We start from the raw sequence: 20,466 nt of genomic DNA on the forward strand, positions 1-20,466 counted from the left end.
GCTTGTTGTTAAAGGTATAGAGAGGACCTGTGTATTCTCTACTCTAACAGAGCTGTTTGTTGTTAAAGGTATAGAGAGTGGAGAGGACCTGTGTATTCTCTACTCTAACATAGCTGCTTGTTGTTAAAGGTATAGAGAGGACCTGTGTATTCTCTACTCTAACAGAGCTGTTTGTTGTTAAAGGTATAGAGAGGACCTGTGTATTCTCTACTCTAACAGAGCTGTTTGTTGTTAAAGGTATAGAGAGTGGAGAGGACCTGTGTATTCTCTACTCTAACAGAGCTGTTTGTTGTTAAAGGTATAGAGAGTGGAGAGGACCTGTGTATTCTCTACTCTAACAGAGCTGCTTGTTGTTAAAGGTATAGAGAGGACCTGTGTATTCTCTACTCTAACAGAGCTGTTTGTTGTTAAAGGTATAGAGAGGACCTGTGTATTCTCTACTCTAACAGAGCTGCTTGTTGTTAAAGGTATAGAGAGGACCTGTGTATTCTCTACTCTAACAGAGCTGTTTGTTGTTAAAGGTATAGAGAGTGGAGAGGACCTGTGTATTCTCTACTCTAACATAGCTGCTTGTTGTTAAAGGTATAGAGAGGACCTGTGTATTCTCTACTCTAACAGAGCTGTTTGTTGTTAAAGGTATAGAGAGGACCTGTGTATTCTCTACTCTAACAGAGCTGTTTGTTGTTAAAGGTATAGAGAGTGGAGAGGACCTGTGTATTCTCTACTCTAACAGAGCTGTTTGTTGTTAAAGGTATAGAGAGTGGAGAGGACCTGTGTATTCTCTACTCTAACAGAGCTGTTTGTTGTTAAAGGTATAGAGAGTGGAGAGGACCTGTGTATTCTCTACTCTAACAGAGCTGTTTGTTGTTAAAGGTATAGAGAGTGGAGAGGACCTGTGTATTCTCTACTCTAACAGAGCTGTTTGTTGTTAAAGGTATAGAGAGGACCTGTGTATTCTCTACTCTAACAGAGCTGTTTGTTGTTAAAGGTATAGAGAGTGGAGAGGACCTGTGTATTCTCTACTCTAACAGAGCTGCTTGTTGTTAAAGGTATAGAGAGGACCTGTGTATTCTCTACTCTAACAGAGCTGTTTGTTGTTAAAGGTATAGAGAGTGGAGAGGACCTGTGTATTCTCTACTCTAACAGAGCTGCTTGCTACCTGAAGGATGGGAGCAACACAGAGTGTATCAAGGACTGCACCAGGTGAGGAGGCCTTGCTATCGCCCCTTCTACAGGCAAATACTCTTCTACATCTGTGTCCAAAATGGAACCCTATTGCAGATATAATGCATTACTGTTGACCAGGGCCCTTGTTATAGTGCACTATATAGGGCATATGGTGCCATTTGAAACACATCCCACCTCTCCCTGGGCTCAGTAAACATGTTAATAGTGGCAGGAGTATTAGGCTGTCAGAGAGACAGAGTATTAGGCTGTCAGAGAGAGACAGAGTATTAGGCTGTCAGAGAGACAGAGTATTAGGCTGTCAGAGAGAGACAGAGTATTAGGCTGTCAGAGAGAGACAGAGTATTAGGCTGTCAGAGAGAGACAGAGTATTAGGCTGTCAGAGAGACAGAGTATTAGGCTGTCAGAGAGAGACAGAGTATTAGGCTGTCAGAGAGACAGAGTATTAGGCTGTCAGAGAGAGACAGAGTATTAGGCTGTCAGAGAGACAGAGTATTAGGCTGTCAGAGAGAGACAGAGTATTAGGCTGTCAGAGAGAGACAGAGTATTAGGCTGTCAGAGAGAGACAGAGTATTAGGCTGTCAGAGAGACAGAGTATTAGGCTGTCAGAGAGAGACAGAGTATTAGGCTGTCAGAGAGACAGAGTATTAGGCTGTCAGAGAGAGACAGAGTATTAGGCTGTCAGAGAGACAGAGTATTAGGCTGTCAGAGAGAGACAGAGTATTAGGCTGTCAGAGAGAGACAGAGTATTAGGCTGTCAGAGAGACAGAGTATTAGGCTGTCAGAGAGAGACAGAGTATTAGGCTGTCAGAGAGACAGAGTATTAGGCTGTCAGAGAGAGAGACAGAGTATTAGGCTGTCAGAGAGAGAGACAGAGTATTAGGCTGTCAGAGAGAGAGACAGAGACAGAATATTAGACTGTCTGAGAGAGACAGAGAGAGACATAGTATTAGACTGTTAGAGAGAGACAGAGTATTAGGCTGTCAGAGAGAGAGACAGAGTATTAGGCTGTTAGAGAGAGAGACAGAGTATTAGGCTGTCAGAGAGAGAGACAGAGTATTAGGCTGTTAGAGAGAGAGACAGAGAGACAGAATATTAGACTGTCTGAGAGAGACAGAGAGAGACATAGTATTAGACTGTCTGAGAGAGAGACAGAGTATTAGGCTGTCAGAGAGAGAGACAGAGTATTAGACTGTCAGAGAGACAGAGTATTAGGCTGTCAGAGAGACAGAGTATTAGGCTGTCAGAGAGACAGAGTATTAGACTGTCTGAGAGAGAGACAGAGAGACAGAGTATTAGGCTGTCAGAGAGACAGAGTATTAGACTGTCTGAGAGAGAGACAGAGAGACAGAGTATTAGGCTGTCAGAGAGACAGAGTATTAGACTGTCTGAGAGAGACAGAGAGAGACAGAGTATTAGGTTGTCAGAGAGAGAGACAGAGTATTAGGCTGTCAGAGAGAGAGACAGAGTATTAGACTGTCAGAGAGAGACAGAGTATTAGACTGTTAGGGAGAGACAGAGTATTAGGCTGTCAGAGAGAGACAGAGTATTAGGCTGTTAGAGAGAGACCGAGTATTAGGCTGTTAGAGAGAGACAGAGTATTAGGCTGTTAGGGAGAGACAGACTATTAGGCTGTTAGAGAGACAGAGTATTAGGCTGTCAGAGAGAGACGGAGAGAGACATATTATTAGGTTGTCTGAGAGAGACAGAGTATTAGGCTGTTAGAGAGAGATCTATTATTAGGTTGTCTGAGAGAGACAGAGTATTAGGCTGTCAGAGAGAGAGACAGAGTATTAGGCTGTCAGAGAGACAGAGTATTAGGCTGTCAGAGAGAGACAGAGTATTAGGCTGTTAGAGAGAGACAGAGTATTAGGCTGTCAGAGAGAGAGACAGAGAGACAGAGTATTAGGCTGTCTGAGAGAGAGACAGAGAGACAGAGTATTAGGCTGTCAGAGAGAGACAGAGTATTAGGCTGTTAGAGAGACAGAGTATTAGGCTGTCAGAGAGAGACAGAGTATTAGACTGTCAGAGAGAGACAGAGAGAGACAGAGTATTAGGCTGTCAGAGAGAGACAGAGTATTAGGCTGTCAGAGAGAGACAGAGTATTAGACTGTTAGAGAGACAGAGTATTAGGCTGTTAGAGAGAGACAGAGTATTAGACTGTCAGAGAGAGACAGAGTATTAGGCTGTTAGAGACAGAGTATTAGGGTGTTAGAGAGAGACAGAGTATTAGGCTGTCAGAGAGAGAGACAGAGTATTAGGCTGTCAGAGAGAGACAGAGTATTAGGCTGTCAGAGAGAGACAGAGTATTAGGCTGTTAGAGAGAGACAGAGTATTAGACTGTCAGAGAGAGACAGAGAGAGACAGAGTATTAGGCTGTCAGAGAGAGACAGAGTATTAGACTGTTAGAGAGACAGAGTATTAGGCTGTTAGAGAGACAGAGTATTAGGCTGTCAGAGAGAGACAGAGTATTAGACTGTCAGAGAGAGACAGAGTATTAGACTGTCAGAGAGAGACAGAGTATTAGGCTGTTAGAGACAGAGTATTAGGCTGTTAGAGAGAGACAGAGTATTAGGCTGTCAGAGAGAGAGACAGAGTATTAGGCTGTCAGAGAGAGACAGAGTATTAGGCTGTCAGAGAGAGACAGAGTATTAGGCTGTTAGAGAGAGACAGAGTATTAGGCTGTCAGAGAGAGACAGAGTATTAGACTGTCAGAGAGAGACAGAGAGAGACAGAGTATTAGGCTGTCAGAGAGAGACAGAGTATTAGACTGTTAGAGAGACAGAGTATTAGGCTGTTAGAGAGACAGAGTATTAGACTGTCAGAGAGAGACAGAGTATTAGACTGTCAGAGAGAGACAGAGTATTAGGCTGTTAGAGAGAGACAGAGTATTAGGCTGTCAGAGAGAGAGACATAGTATTAGGCTGTCAGAGAGAGACAGAGTATTAGGCTGTCAGAGAGAGACAGAGTATTAGGCTGTTAGAGAGAGACAGAGTATTAGGCTGTCAGAGAGAGAGACAGAGTATTAGACTGTCAGAGATCAAATCAAATCAAATCAAATCAAATCAAATTTATTTATATAGCCCTTCGTACATCAGCTGATATCTCAAAGTGCTGTACAGAAACCCAGCCTAAAACCCCAAACAGCAAACAATGCAGGTGTAAAAGCACGAGAGAGACAGAGTATTAGACTGTCAGAGAGAGACAGAGTATTAGGCTGTTAGAGAGACAGAGTATTAGGCTGTCAGAGAGAGACAGAGTATTAGGCTGTCAGAGAGAGACAGAGTATTAGACTGTCAGAGAGAGACAGAGTATTAGACTGTCAGAGAGAGACAGAGTATTAGGCTGTCAGAGAGAGACAGAGTATTAGGCTGTTAGAGAGACAGAGTATTAGGCTGTTAGAGAGAGACAGAGTATTAGGCTGTCAGAGAGAGACAGAGTATTAGGCTGTCAGAGAGAGACAGAGTATTAGGCTGTCAGAGAGAGACAGAGTATTAGGCTGTCAGAGAGAGACAGAGTATTAGGCTGTCAGAGAGAGACAGAGTATTAGGCTGTCAGAGAGACAGAGTATTAGGCTGTCAGAGAGAGAGACAGAGTATTAGGCTGTTAGAGAGAGACAGAGTATTAGGCTGTTAGAGAGACAGAGTATTAGGCTGTTAGAGAGAGACAGAGTATTAGGCTGTCAGAGAGAGACAGAGTATTAGGCTGTCAGAGAGAGACAGAGTATTAGGCTGTCAGAGAGAGACAGAGTATTAGGCTGTCAGAGAGAGACAGAGTATTAGGCTGTCAGAGAGAGACAGAGTATTAGGCTGTCAGAGAGAGACAGAGTATTAGGCTGTCAGAGAGAGACAGAGTATTAGGCTGTCAGAGAGAGAGACAGAGTATTAGGCTGTTAGAGAGAGACAGAGTATTAGGCTGTCAGAGAGAGAGAGACGGAGTATTAGGCTGTCAGAGAGAGAGAGACAGAGTATTAGGCTGTCAGAGAGAGACAGAGTATTAGGCTGTCAGAGAGAGACAGAGCATTAGGCTGTCAGAGAGAGACAGAGTATTAGGCTGTTAGAGAGAGACAGAGTATTAGGCTGTTAGAGAGACAGAGTATTAGGCTGTCAGAGAGAGAGACAGAGTATTAGGCTGTCAGAGAGAGACAGAGTATTAGGCTGTCAGAGAGAGAGAGACAGAGTATTAGGCTGTCAGAGAGAGACAGAGTATTAGACTGTCAGAGAGAGACAGAGTATTAGGCTGTCAGAGAGAGACAGAGTATTAGGCTGTCAGAGAGAGACAGAGTATTAGGCTGTCAGAGAGACAGAGTATTAGGCTGTCAGAGAGAGACAGAGTATTAGGCTGTCAGAGAGAGACAGAGTATTAGACTGTTAGAGACAGAGTATTAGGCTGTTAGAGAGAGACAGAGTATTAGACTGTCAGAGAGACAGAGTATTAGGCTGTCAGAGAGAGACAGAGTATTAGACTGTCAGAGAGAGACAGAGTATTAGGCTGTCAGAGAGAGACAGAGTATTAGACTGTTAGAGACAGAGTATTAGGCTGTTAGAGAGAGACAGAGTATTAGACTGTCAGAGAGACAGAGTATTAGGCTGTCAGAGAGAGACAGAGTATTAGGCTGTCAGAGAGAGACAGAGTATTAGACTGTCAGAGAGAGACAGAGTATTAGACTGTCAGAGAGAGACAGAGAGAGACAGAGTATTAGGCTGTCAGAGAGAGACAGAGTATTAGACTGTTAGAGAGACAGAGTATTAGGCTGTCAGAGAGAGACAGAGTATTAGGCTGTTAGAGACAGAGTATTAGGGTGTTAGAGAGAGACAGAGTATTAGACTGTCAGAGAGAGACAGAGTATTAGGCTGTCAGAGAGAGACAGAGTATTAGGCTGTCAGAGAGACAGAGTATTAGGCTGTCAGAGAGAGACAGAGTATTAGGCTGTCAGAGAGAGACAGAGTATTAGGCTGTCAGAGAGAGACAGAGTATTAGGCTGTCAGAGAGAGAGACAGAGTATTAGGCTGTCAGAGAGAGACAGAGTATTAGGCTGTCAGAGAGAGACAGAGTATTAGGCTGTTAGAGAGACAGAGTATTAGGCTGTTAGAGAGAGACAGAGTATTAGGCTGTCAGAGAGAGACAGAGTATTAGGCTGTCAGAGAGAGACAGAGTATTAGGCTGTCAGAGAGAGACAGAGTATTAGGCTGTCAGAGAGAGACAGAGTATTAGGCTGTCAGAGAGAGACAGAGTATTAGGCTGTCAGAGAGAGAGACAGAGTATTAGGCTGTCAGAGAGAGACAGAGTATTAGGCTGTCAGAGAGAGACAGAGTATTAGGCTGTCAGAGAGAGACAGAGTATTAGGCTGTCAGAGAGAGAGACAGAGTATTAGGCTGTCAGAGAGACAGAGTATTAGGCTGTCAGAGAGAGACAGAGTATTAGGCTGTCAGAGAGAGACAGAGTATTAGGCTGTCAGAGAGAGACAGAGTATTAGGCTGTCAGAGAGAGACAGAGTATTAGGCTGTCAGAGAGAGACAGAGTATTAGGCTGTTAGAGAGAGACAGAGTATTAGGCTGTCAGAGAGAGACAGAGTATTAGGCTGTTAGAGAGACAGAGTATTAGGCTGTTAGAGAGAGACAGAGTATTAGGCTGTCAGAGAGAGACAGAGTATTAGGCTGTCAGAGAGAGACAGAGTATTAGGCTGTCAGAGAGAGACAGAGTATTAGGCTGTCAGAGAGAGACAGAGTATTAGGCTGTCAGAGAGAGACAGAGTATTAGGCTGTCAGAGAGAGAGACAGAGTATTAGGCTGTCAGAGAGAGACAGAGTATTAGGCTGTCAGAGAGAGACAGAGTATTAGGCTGTCAGAGAGAGACAGAGTATTAGGCTGTCAGAGAGAGAGACAGAGTATTAGGCTGTTAGAGAGAGACAGAGTATTAGGCTGTCAGAGAGAGAGAGACAGAGTATTAGGCTGTCAGAGAGAGACAGAGTATTAGGCTGTCAGAGAGAGACAGAGCATTAGGCTGTCAGAGAGAGACAGAGTATTAGGCTGTTAGAGAGAGAGACAGAGTATTAGGCTGTTAGAGAGACAGAGTATTAGGCTGTCAGAGAGAGAGAGACAGAGTATTAGGCTGTCAGAGAGAGACAGAGTATTAGGCTGTCAGAGAGAGAGAGACAGAGTATTAGGCTGTCAGAGAGAGACAGAGTATTAGACTGTCAGAGAGAGACAGAGTATTAGGCTGTCAGAGAGAGACAGAGTATTAGGCTGTCAGAGAGAGACAGAGTATTAGGCTGTCAGAGAGACAGAGTATTAGGCTGTCAGAGAGAGACAGAGTATTAGGCTGTCAGAGAGAGACAGAGTATTAGACTGTTAGAGACAGAGTATTAGGCTGTTAGAGAGAGACAGAGTATTAGACTGTCAGAGAGACAGAGTATTAGGCTGTCAGAGAGAGACAGAGTATTAGACTGTCGGAGAGAGACAGAGTATTAGGCTGTCAGAGAGAGACAGAGTATTAGACTGTTAGAGACAGAGTATTAGGCTGTTAGAGAGAGACAGAGTATTAGACTGTCAGAGAGACAGAGTATTAGGCTGTCAGAGAGAGACAGAGTATTAGACTGTCAGAGAGAGACAGAGTATTAGACTGTCAGAGAGAGACAGAGAGAGACAGAGTATTAGGCTGTCAGAGAGAGACAGAGTATTAGACTGTTAGAGAGACAGAGTATTAGGCTGTCAGAGAGAGACAGAGTATTAGGCTGTTAGAGACAGAGTATTAGGGTGTTAGAGAGAGACAGAGTATTAGACTGTCAGAGAGAGACAGAGTATTAGGCTGTTAGAGAGAGACAGAGTATTAGGCTGTCAGAGAGAGAGACATAGTATTAGGCTGTCAGAGAGAGACAGAGTATTAGGCTGTCAGAGAGAGACAGAGTATTAGGCTGTTAGAGAGAGACAGAGTATTAGGCTGTCAGAGAGAGAGAGACAGAGTATTAGGCTGTCAGAGAGAGACAGAGTATTAGGCTGTCAGAGAGAGAGAGACAGAGTATTAGGCTGTCAGAGAGAGACAGAGTATTAGGCTGTCAGAGAGAGAGAGACAGAGTATTAGGCTGTCAGAGAGAGACAGAGTATTAGACTGTCAGAGAGAGACAGAGTATTAGGCTGTCAGAGAGAGACAGAGTATTAGGCTGTCAGAGAGAGACAGAGTATTAGGCTGTCAGAGAGACAGAGTATTAGGCTGTCAGAGAGAGACAGAGTATTAGGCTGTCAGAGAGAGACAGAGTATTAGACTGTTAGAGACAGAGTATTAGGCTGTTAGAGAGAGACAGAGTATTAGACTGTCAGAGAGACAGAGTATTAGGCTGTCAGAGAGAGACAGAGTATTAGACTGTCGGAGAGAGACAGAGTATTAGGCTGTCAGAGAGAGACAGAGTATTAGACTGTTAGAGACAGAGTATTAGGCTGTTAGAGAGAGACAGAGTATTAGACTGTCAGAGAGACAGAGTATTAGGCTGTCAGAGAGAGACAGAGTATTAGACTGTCAGAGAGAGACAGAGTATTAGACTGTCAGAGAGAGACAGAGAGAGACAGAGTATTAGGCTGTCAGAGAGAGACAGAGTATTAGACTGTTAGAGAGACAGAGTATTAGGCTGTCAGAGAGAGACAGAGTATTAGGCTGTTAGAGACAGAGTATTAGGGTGTTAGAGAGAGACAGAGTATTAGACTGTCAGAGAGAGACAGAGTATTAGGCTGTCAGAGAGAGACAGAGTATTAGGCTGTCAGAGAGACAGAGTATTAGGCTGTCAGAGAGACAGAGTATTAGGCTGTCAGAGAGAGACAGAGTATTAGGCTGTTAGAGAGAGACAGAGTATTAGGCTGTCAGAGAGAGACAGAGTATTAGGCTGTCAGAGAGAGACAGAGTATTAGGCTGTCAGAGAGACAGAGTATTAGGCTGTCAGAGAGAGACAGAGTATTAGGCTGTCAGAGAGAGAGACAGAGTATTAGGCTGTCAGAGAGAGACAGAGTATTAGGCTGTCAGAGAGAGAGAGTATTAGGCTGTTAGAGAGAGACAGAGTATTAGGCTGTCAGAGAGAGACAGATTTCCAGTCTGTATTAACCTCATTCATGCTAACCCTAACCCTAACCCTAACCCTGTATTAACCTCATTCATGCTAACCCTAACCCTAACCCTAACCCTGTATTAACCTCATTCATGCTAACCCTAACCCTAACCCTAACCCTGTATTAACCTCATTCATGCTAACCCTAACCCTAACCCTGTATTAACCTCATTCATGCTAACCCTAACCCTAACCCTAACCCTGTATTAACCTCATTCATGCTAACCCTAACCCTAACCCTAACCCTGTATTAACCTCATTCATGCTAACCCTAACCCTAACCCTAACCCTGTATTAACCTCATTCATGCTAACCCTAACCCTAACCCTAACCCTGTATTAACCTCATTCATGCTAACCCTAACCCTAACCCTAACCCTGTATTAACCTCATTCATGCTAACCCTAACCCTAACCCTGTATTAACCTCATTCATGCTAACCCTAACCCTAACCCTAACCCTGTATTAACCTCATTCATGCTAACCCTAACCCTAACCCTAACCCTGTATTAACCTCATTCATGCTAACCCTAACCCTAACCCTGTATTAACCTCATTCATGCTAACCCTAACCCTAACCCTAACCCTAACCCTGTATTAACCTCATTCATGCTAACCCTAACCCTAACCCTAACCCTGTATTAACCTCATTCATGCTAACCCTAACCCTAACCCTAACCCTGTATTAACCTCATTCATGCTAACCCTAACCCTAACCCTAACCCTAACCCTAACCCTAACCCTGTATTAACCTCATTAACCCTAACCCTAACCCTGTATTAACCTCATTCATGCTAACCCTAACCCTAACCCTGTATTAACCTCATTCATGCTCATCATGTGGTTGTTGTTGTAGTGTAACACATGTTCGTGGCACTACAAACACATTATTCACAGACTGTCTGCCTCTGTTCACAGACTGTCTGCCTCTATTCACAGACTGTCTGCCTCTGTTCACAGACTGTCTGCCTCTGTTCACAGACTGTCTGCCTCTGTTCACAGACTGTCTGCCTCTGTTCACAGACTGTCTGCCTCTGTTCACAGACTGTCTGCCTCTGTTCAGACTGTCTGCCTCTGTTCACAGACTGTCTGCCTCTGTTTACAGACTGTCTGCCTCTGTTCACAGACTGTCTGCCTCTGTTCACAGACTGTCTGCCTCTGTTCACAGACTGTCTGCCTCTGTTCACAGACTGTCTGCCTCTGTTTACAGACTGTCTGCCTCTGTTCACAGACTGTCTGCCTCTGTTCACAGACTGTCTGCCTCTGTTTACAGACTGTCTGCCTCTGTTCACAGACTGTCTGCCTCTCTTTACAGACTGTCTGCCTCTGTTTACAGACTGCCTGCCTCTGTTTACAGACTGCCTGCCTCTGTTTACAGACTGTCTGCCTCTTTTCACAGACTGTCTGCCTCTGTTCTGCCTCTGTTTATAGGTTAGACAATGTGTTTTAGGTTTCCATCCATCCACACACACCATCTCTCTATCACCTGTTTCTAAATGGCAGACATTATCTGCTGCAGCCTAGAGTGTCAGGACTGAGGTGAAGTCTTGTCCCACCACCTGGAACACAACGTGACCAAACGCAAAGTGGGGGTTGTGATCCTCTCTCTGTCTCTCTCACTCTTTCTCTCCCTCCCTCTGATCCTATTAACCCCAGGGCATTGGATCTTCAGCCCTTCTCCCTGAAGCCCCTCCTCCGCAGGGCCACAGCCTATGAGTCAATGGAACGTTACCGACAGGCCTACGTGGATTTTAAGACTGTTCTGCAGATAGACATCGGGGTGCAGGCGGCACATGACAGTGTCCACAGGTAAACCAAGGATTTAAAGCAGCCCCCCTCAGAGGACATTGTGTATGGTCATACAACCATGACAGTGGAGGTTCCCCTGCAGTGAAATTCTGATGTGAAAATGAACTTGCAGTTGTCTCTGTCTATATGGTGTCAGGGTTTATTTTAGGATGTGAACTGTGTGACCTGAGTGTGTTTTCCTCCAGGATCACCAAGCAGCTTATTGAGCAGGACGGCCCTGACTGGAGACAGAAGCTTCCGGAGATCCCTCTAGTCCCACTGTCAGCTCAGCAGCACCACAGGCAGAAAGACCCCAGCGCTGAGCTGGTCCAGGCTAGAGAAGGTCAGAGGTCACTTCCTGTTTACTGGATAGCCACATCACTTCCTGGTTACTGGCTAGCCACATCTCATCCTGGTTACTGGCTAGCCGTACCGTGAAATGACCAGATATTTTTTTTACCTTTATTTAAGAACAAAGCCTTATTTTCAATGATGGCCTAGGAACAATGGGTTAACTGCCTGTTCAGGGGCAGAACGACAGATTTGTACCTCAGGGATATGAACTTGCAACCTTTCGGTTACTAGTCCAACAATCTAACCACTAGGCTACCCACTAGTTCAGACCCAGCAGATATCAAATAGTTTGAACATGTTTCATCGTGATCTAATTTTAAATTTTTTTAAATGTATTTTATTTCACCTTTATTTAATCAGGTAAGCTAGTTGAGAACAAGTTCTCATTTGCAACTGCGATCTGGCCAAGATAAAGCAATGGAATAAACAAAACAGTCAATAATACAATATTGAAGAACAAAAGAAAACAAAAAGTCTATATACAGTGAGAGCAAATGAGGTGGGATAAGGGAGGTAAGGCAATAAATAGGCCATGGTGGCAAAGTAATTACAATATAGCAATTAAAACACTGGAATGGTAGATGTGCAGAAGATGAATGTGCAAGTAGAGATACTGGGGTGCAACGGAGCAAGATAAATAAATAAATACAGTATGGAGATGAGGTAGATTGGATGGGTTATTTACAGATGAACTATGTACAGGTGCAGTGATCTGTGAGCTGCTCTGAAAGCTGGTGCTTAAAGCTAGTGAGGGAGATATGAGTATCCAGCTTCAGTGATTTTTGCAGTTCGTTCGTGTCATTGGCAGCAGAGAACTGGAATGAAAGACCGGGTATTGAACCTGGGTTGTCCATGCAATTCAAGACAGCTTTAGTCCACTGAGATAAAGCCTAGGCAATACACAAGTCTTCAGGTCTGAGGAAAGGATTACTCAACACGATGAAACATGCGAAGTTGACCAAATCCATCCAAGTGCTGAAGTTGTGTTATTGTTCTTATAGCTGCAACATATAACATATAAGTGTGTCACAGGGAATCTGAGTGAATGGTAGAAGTATTCCTGATGAGGTGTCTCAAGGGGAATCAATGAATTATGTAGAGTGTAACCTAATACCCACGGGTCTGCCAGTCACAGTGACAATGGCACCGGAGGGGACGGCTGCCGTTTACAGGCTCCTAACCAATTGTGCTATTTTGTGTTTTTTTGAAGGTTGTTTTGAACTTATTTTGTACACAATGTTTCTGACCAAAAACAGCTTCTGGATATCAGAACAGCAATTACTGACCTCAAACTGGACAAAGATTTTTTCTTTAATGAGTCTGACGCGAAGGATATACTGTTGCTCCCGGACCAGGCCCAAATCCCCGTCATTCACATGAAGAGGAGATGGAGATCCGATTCCCTGACTTTCCATAACAGAGCCATCACCTACAAAGAGATGAACCTGGAGAAGAGTCCCCTAATCAAGCTGGTCCTGGGGCTCTGATCACAAACACAAACACACCCTTCAGAGCCCCAGGACAGCAACATAACAAGACCCAACCAAATCATGAGGACACGAAAAGATAATTACTTGGAAAGAATTTACAAAACAACTGAGCAAACTAGAATGCTATTTGGCCCTAAACAGAGAGTACACAGTGGCAGAATACTGTACTGTGCAGCCGTCTTCATCGACCTTGCCAAAGCTTTCGACTCGGTCAATCACCATATTCTTATCGGCAGACTCAGTAGCCTCGGTTTTCGGATGACTGCCTTGCCTGGTTCACCAATTACTTTGCAGACAGAGTTCAGTGTGTCAAATCGGAGGGCATGCCCTCCGGTCCTCTGGCAGTCTCTATGGGGTGCCACAGGGTTCAATCCTCGGGCCGACTCTTTTTCTGTATATATCAATGATGTTGCTCTTGCTGCGGGCGATTCCCTGATCCACCTCTACGCAGACGACACCATTCTATATACTTCCGGCCCGTCCTTGGACACTGTGCTATCTAACCTCCAAACGAGCTTCAATGCCATACAACACTCCTTCCGTGGCCTCCAACTGCTCTTAAACGCTAGTAAAACCAAATGCATGCTTTTCAACCGTTCGCTGCCTGCACCCGCAGGCCTGACCAGCATCACCACCCTGGATGGTTCCAACTTTGAATATGTGGACATCTATAAGTACCTAGGTGTCTGGCTAGACTGTAAACTCTCCTTCCAGACTCATATCAAACATCTCCAATCGAAAATCAAATCAAGAGACTGCTTTCTATTCCGCAACAAAGCCTCCTTCACTCACGCCGTCAAACTTACCCTAGTAAAACTGACTATCCTACCAATCCTCGACTTCGGCGATGTCATTTACAAAATTGCTTCCAACACTCTACTCAGCAAACTGGATGCAGTTTATCACAGTGCCATCTGTTTTGTCACTAAAGCACCTTATACCACCCACCACTGCGACCTGTATGCTCTAGTCGGCTGGCCCTCGCTACATATTCGTCGCCAGACCCACTGGCTCCAGGTCATCTACAAGTCCATGCTAGGTAAAGCTCCGCCTTATCTCAGTTCACTGGTCACGATGGCAACACCCATCCGTAGCACGCGCTCCAGCAGGTGTATCTCACTGATCATCTCTAAAGCCAACACCTCATTTGGCCGCCTTTCCTTCCAGTTCTCTGCTGCCAGTGACTGGAACGAATTGCAGAAATCGCTGAAGTTGGAGACTTTTATCTCCCTCACCAACTTCAAACATCTGCTATCTGAGCAGCTAACCGATCGCTGCAGCTGTACATCGTCTATCGGCAAATAGCCCACCCATTTTTACCTACCTCATCCCCATACTGTTTTTATTTATTTACTTTTCTGCTCTTTTGCACACCAGTATCTCTACCTGTACATGACCATCTGATCATTTATCACTCCAGTGTTAATCTGCAAAATTGTAATTATTCCCCTACCTCATGCCTTTTGCAGACAATGTATATAGACTCCCCTTTTTTTCCTACTGTGTTATTTACATTTACATTTAAGTCATTTAGCAGACGCTCTTATCCAGAGCGACTTACAAATTGGTGCATTCACCTTATGACATCCAGTGGAACAACCACTTTACAATAGTGCATCTAAGTATTTTAAGGGGGGGGGTGAGAAGGATTACTTTATCCTATCCTAGGTATTCCTTAAAGAGGTGGGGTTTCAGGTGTCTCCGGAAGGTGGTGATTGACTCCGCTGTCCTGGCGTCGTGAGGGGAGTTTGTTCCACCATTGGGGAGCCAGAGCAGCGAACAGTTTTGACTGAGCTGAGCGGGAACTGTACTTCCTCAGTGGTAGGGAGGCGAGCAGGCCAGAGGTGGATGAACGCAGTGCCCTTATTTGGGTGTAGGGCCTGATCAGAGCCTGGAGGTACTGAGGTGCCGTTCCCCTCACAGCTCCGTAGGCAAGCACCATGGTCTTGTAGCGGATGCGAGCTTCAACTGGAAGCCAGTGGAGAGAGCGGAGGAGCGGGGTGACGTGAGAGAACTATTATTGACTTGTTAATTGTTTACTCCATGTGTAACTCTGTGTTGTCTGTTCACACTGCTATGCTTTATCTTGGCCAGGTCGCAGTTGCAAATGAGAACTTGTTCTCAACTAGCCTAGCTGGTTAAATAAAGGTGAAATAAAAAATACAAAAATAAAAATACCTGAGCACAGTGACTGACCCAAAATTAAGGAAAGCTTTGACTATGTACAGACTCAGTGAGCATTGCCTTGCTATTGAGAAAGGCCACCATAGGCAGACCTGGTTCTGAAGAGAAGACAGGCTATGATGTTATGATGTGCAACACTGCCCACAAAATTAGGTGGCAACTGAGCTGCACTTCAGAACCTTCTGCCAAATGTAAAGACAGATATTTCCCTCAGATTACACAGACCCACAAATATATATATTTTTTTGATAAACTCGCATATCTATTGGGTGAATTTCCACAGTGTGCCATCACAGCAGCAAGATTTGTAACCTGCTGCCACAAGAAAAGGGCAACCAGTGAAGAACAAACACCATTGTAAATTCAACCCATATTTATGTTTATTTATTTTCCCTTTTGTACTTGAACTATTTGCACATCGTTGCAACACTGTATTAGACGTAATATGACATTTGAAATGTCTTTATTCTTTTGGGAACTTTTGTAAAGGTTATACTTACTGTCCACCTTTTATTGTTTATTTCACTTTTGTTTATTTTCCATTTCACTTGCTTTTGCAATGTAAACATGTGTTTCCCGAGCCAAGGCCCCTTGAATTGAATTGATAAAGGGGGCACAGATGTGGGTGCCTTGTGAGAACCCGCCTCTACCATCCGTTCTACCTGCCAATGTGCAATCACTGGAGAATAAACTGGATGAGCTCAGTTCGAGACTATCCTACCAACAGAGACATTAAAAACTGTAATATCTTATGTTTCACGACGACACAGATAATATACAGTTGGCTGGGTTTTCCGTGCATTGGCAAGACAGAACAGCAACCTCTGGTAAGATGAGGGGTGGTGCTTGCCTGAGGTAAAGTACCTCATGATAAGCTGTTGACCACACGATCTACCAAGAGAGTTCTCATCTATATTATTCATTGATGCCTATTTACCACCACAAACCGATGCTGGCACTAAGACTGCACTCAACCAACTGTATAAAGTCATACATAATTATTTGTTATTTAATTTAATTTAACCTTTATATAACTAGGCAAGTAAGTAAAGAACAAATTCTTATTTACAATGTCGGCCTACCCCGGCCAAACCCAGACGACGCTGGGCCAATTGTGCGCCGCCCTTCGGGACTCCCAATTGCGGCCGGATGTAAAACAGCCTGGATTCGAACCAGGAACTGTAGTGACACCTCTTACATTGAGATGCATTGCCACTCGGGAGCAAACAAGGAAATGTTCATCCAGAAGCGACGCTCCTAGTGGCTCCTAGTGCTCCCGGGGACTTTAACCTCTTGCTACTACCTGGCACGCAGGCGTCCCATCTAGAGCTCTGGAAATGCAAATGCGCTACGCTAAATGCTAATAGTACTAGTTAAAACTCAAACGTTCATTAAAATACACATGCAGGGTATTGAATTAAAGCTACACTCGTTGTGAATCCAGGCAACAAGTCAGATTTTTAAAATGCTTTTCGGCGAAAGCATGAGAAGCTATTATCTGATAGCATGTAACACCCCAAAAGACCCGCAGGGGTCATTCGTTAAAACATTCGTTACCTTTGACCATCTTCTTTGTTGGCACTCCTAGATGTCCCATAATCACTATTGGGTCTTTTTTTCGATTAAATCGGTCCATATATAGCCTAGATATCGATCTATGAAGACTGTGTGATAAACGGAAAAAATAGCGTCTTATAAAGTAACGTCATTTTTTAAAATAAAAAAAGTCGACGATAAACTTTCACAAAACACTTCGAAATACTTTTGTAATGCAACTTTAGGTATTATTAAACGTTAATAAGCAATCAAATTGATCACGAGGCGAAGTATATTCTTTAGCTGTCCGTCTGGAAATAATGTCCGGGTAATTCTCAACCAAAATATCCGGTCGGAGACCGGAAGAAATGCATTGCCTTGCGTCTGTTTGACCAAGAAACAAAGCCTAGGCAAATGACAAGACTCTAGACAACGTGTGGAAGCTCTAGGTATTGCAACCTCAGCCCCATTAAATGTGGTTCACCTTAATCAATGGGTTCAAGTCGTGCATGGATATATTTTCCCATTTTCAGTGATCAGATTTTCCTGTTCTGTTATAATCACAGCTGTGATTTAACCAGTTTTAGAAACGTCTGAGTGTTTTCTATCCACACATACTAATCATATGCATATACTATATTCCTGGCATGAGTAGCAGGGCACTGAAATGTGACCATAATTCTATCCTCCTGATTACTGTTTACAAGCCAAAACTGAAGCAGGAAGTACCAGTGACTCGCTCAATACGGAAGTGGTCAGATGAAGCGAATGCTACGCAACCGGACTGTATTGCTAGCACAGACTGGAAAATGTTCCGGGATTCATCCAATGAAATTGAAGAGTATACCACCACAGCCATCGGCTTCATCAATAAGTGCATTGAGGACGTCATCCCCACAGTGACTGTACGTACATATCCCAACCAGAAGCCATGGATCACAGGAAACATCCTCACTGAGATAAAGACTAGAGCTTCCGCTTTCAAGGAGCAAGCCGCTTATAAGAAATCCCGCTATTCCCTCAGACAAACGATCAAACAGGCAAAAGCGTCAATACAGTACTAAGATTGAATCCTACAACACCGGCTCTGATACTCGTCAGATGTGGCAGGGCTTGCAAACTATTACGGACTAGAAACCCAGCCCTGAACTTCACAGTGACTCGAGCCTACCAGATGGGCTAAATATCTTTTTATGCTTACTTTGAGGCAGCACCAGCTGTTCCAGACGCTTTCCATAGCTGATGTGAGCAAGACCTTTAAACATGTCAACATTCAGAAGGCCATGGGGCAATTACCAGGACGTGTACTCGGAGCATGTGTGGACCGACTGGCAAATGTCCTCACTGACAATTTCAACCTTTCCCTGATTGAGTCTGTAATACCAACATGTTTCAAGCAGACCACCACAGAACCTGTGCCCAAGAATGCAAAGGTAACCCGTCTAAATGACCACCGCCACATAGCACTCAGGTCGGTAGCCATGAAATGCTTTGAAAGGCTGGTCATGGCTCACATCATCACCATCATGCCTGAAACTCGAGACCCATTCCAATTCGCAGACCGCCCAAACAGATCCACAGATGACACAATCTCAATTGCACTCCACACTGCCCTTCCCACTTGGACAAAAGGTACATTACTGTATTACTGTTCATTGATTACAGCTCAGTGTTCAACACCATAGAGCCCCCAATGCTCATCACTAAACGAAGGACACTGGGACTAAACACCTCCCTCTGCAATTGGATCCTGGACTTCCTGACGGGCCGCCCCCAGGTGGTAAGGGTAGGGAACAACACATCTGCCACGCTGATCCACAACACGGGGGCCCCTCAGGGGTGCATGCTTAGTCCCCTGCTGTACTCCCTGTTCACTCATGACTGCATGGCCAAGCATGACTCCAACAGCATCATTAAATTTGCTTATGACATAATGGGGCCTGTTGTCAGGCCTGATCACTGACAACGATGAGACAGCCTATAGGGAGAGAACTGGCAGTGTGGTGCTAGGACAACAACTTCCACCTCAACCCGAGCAAGACAAAGGAGCTGATCGTGGACTATAGGAAAAGGAGGGCTGGACACGCCCCCATTCATCGACAGGGCTGTAGTGGAGCGGATTGAGATCTTCAAGTTCCCTGGTGTCCACATCACCAACAAACTATCATGGTCCAAACACACCAAGACAGTTGTAAAGAGGGCACAACAATGTCTATACCCCCTCAGTAGACTGAAAATATTTGTCATGGGTCCCCAGATCCTCAAAAAATTATACAGCTGCACCATCAACAGCATGCTGTCTGGTTGCATCACCGCTATAGAGGGTAGTACATCACTGGGGCCAAGCCTCCTCCCAACCAGGAGCTCTATACTAGGTCGGTGGCAGAGGAAGGCCCCAAAAATGGTCAAAGATTCCAGCCACCCTTGTCATAGACTGTTCTCTCCACTACAGTATGGCAAGCGGTACCGGAGCACCAAGTCTAGGTCCAAGAGGCTTCTAAACAGCACCGTTCTGTTTTTACACTCGCTAGAGTGTAACCTGATACCCACGGGTCAGCCAGTCACAGTGTGGTAGTTATGTAGAGTGTAACCTGATACCCACAGGTCAGCCAGTCACAGTGTCGTAGTTATGTAGAGTGTAACCTGATACCCACAGGTCAGCCAGTCACAGTGTGGTAGTTATGTAGAGTGTAACCTGATACCCACAGGTCAGCCAGTCACAGTGTGGTAGTTATGTAGAGTGTAACCTGATACCCACAGGTCAGCCAGTCACAGTGTGGTAGTCATGTAGAGTATAACCTGATACCCACAGGTCAGCCATATTTTACATTTACATTTAAGTCATTTAGCAGACGCTCTTATCCAGAGCGACTTACAAATTGGTGCATTCACGTTATGACATCCAGTGGAACAGCCACTTTACAATAGTGCATCTAAATCTTTTAAGGGGGGGGTGAGAAGGATTACTTTATCCTATCCTAGGTATTCCTTAAAGAGGTGGGGTTTCAGGTGTCTCCGGAAGGTGGTGATTGACTCCGCTGTCCTGGCGTCGTGAGGGAGTTTGTTCCACCATTGGGGGCCAGAGCAGCGAACAGTTTTGACTGGGCTGAGCGGGAACTGTACTTCCTCAGTGGTAGGGAGGCGAGCAGGCCAGAGGTGGATGAACGCAGTGCCCTTGTTTGGGTGTAGGGCCTGATCAGAGCCTGGAGGTACTGAGGTGCCGTTCCCCTCACAGCTCCGTAGGCAAGCACCATGGTCTTGTAGCGGATGCGAGCTTCAACTGGAAGCCAGTGGAGAGAGCGGAGGAGCGGGGTGACATGAGAGAACTTGGGAAGGTTGAACACCAGACGGGCTGCGGCGTTCTGGATGAGTTGTAGGGGTTTAATGGCACAGGCAGGGAGCCCAGCCAACAGCGAGTTGCAGTAATCCAGACGGGAGATGACAAGTGCCTGGATTAGGACCTGCGCCGCTTCCTGTGTGAGGCAGGGTCGTACTCTGCGGATGTTGTAGAGCATGAACCTACAGGAACGGGCCACCGCCTTGATGTTAGTTGAGAAGGACAGGGTGTTGTCCAGGATCACGCCAAGGTTCTTAGCGCTCTGGGAGGAGGACACAATGGAGTTGTCAACCGTGATGGCGAGATCATGGAACGGGCAGTCCTTCCCGGGAGGAAGAGCAGCTCCGTCTTGCCGAGGTTCAGCTTGAGGTGGTGATCCGTCATCCACACTGATATGTCTGCCAGACATGCAGAGATGCGATTCGCCACCTGGTCATCAGAAGGGGGAAAGGAGAAGATTAATTGTGTGTCGTCTGCATAGCAATGATAGGAGAGACCATG

At 45.1% G+C, this 20,466-nt stretch overlaps 1 protein-coding gene across 1 annotated transcript in view; it reads left to right on the top strand.

The window, feature by feature from the left end:
- Window positions 1-1,107: 1,107 nt before the first annotated feature.
- LOC124019687 (sperm-associated antigen 1A-like) overlaps window positions 1,108-20,466 on the top strand; it is a gene marked incomplete at its 5' end in the record, with an annotated part of 35,229 nt that continues 15,870 nt past the window's right edge. The window contains 3 exons of the mRNA XM_046335097.1: window positions 1,108-1,203; window positions 10,933-11,085; window positions 11,271-11,407. Of these exons, the coding sequence (XP_046191053.1) occupies window positions 1,108-1,203; window positions 10,933-11,085; window positions 11,271-11,407 (386 nt within the window). The remainder of the gene's footprint in view (window positions 1,204-10,932; window positions 11,086-11,270; window positions 11,408-20,466) is intronic.

Source organism: Oncorhynchus gorbuscha, unplaced genomic scaffold (genome assembly GCF_021184085.1).
Source record: "Oncorhynchus gorbuscha isolate QuinsamMale2020 ecotype Even-year unplaced genomic scaffold, OgorEven_v1.0 Un_scaffold_648, whole genome shotgun sequence".
Classification (NCBI taxonomy): domain Eukaryota; kingdom Metazoa; phylum Chordata; class Actinopteri; order Salmoniformes; family Salmonidae; genus Oncorhynchus; species Oncorhynchus gorbuscha.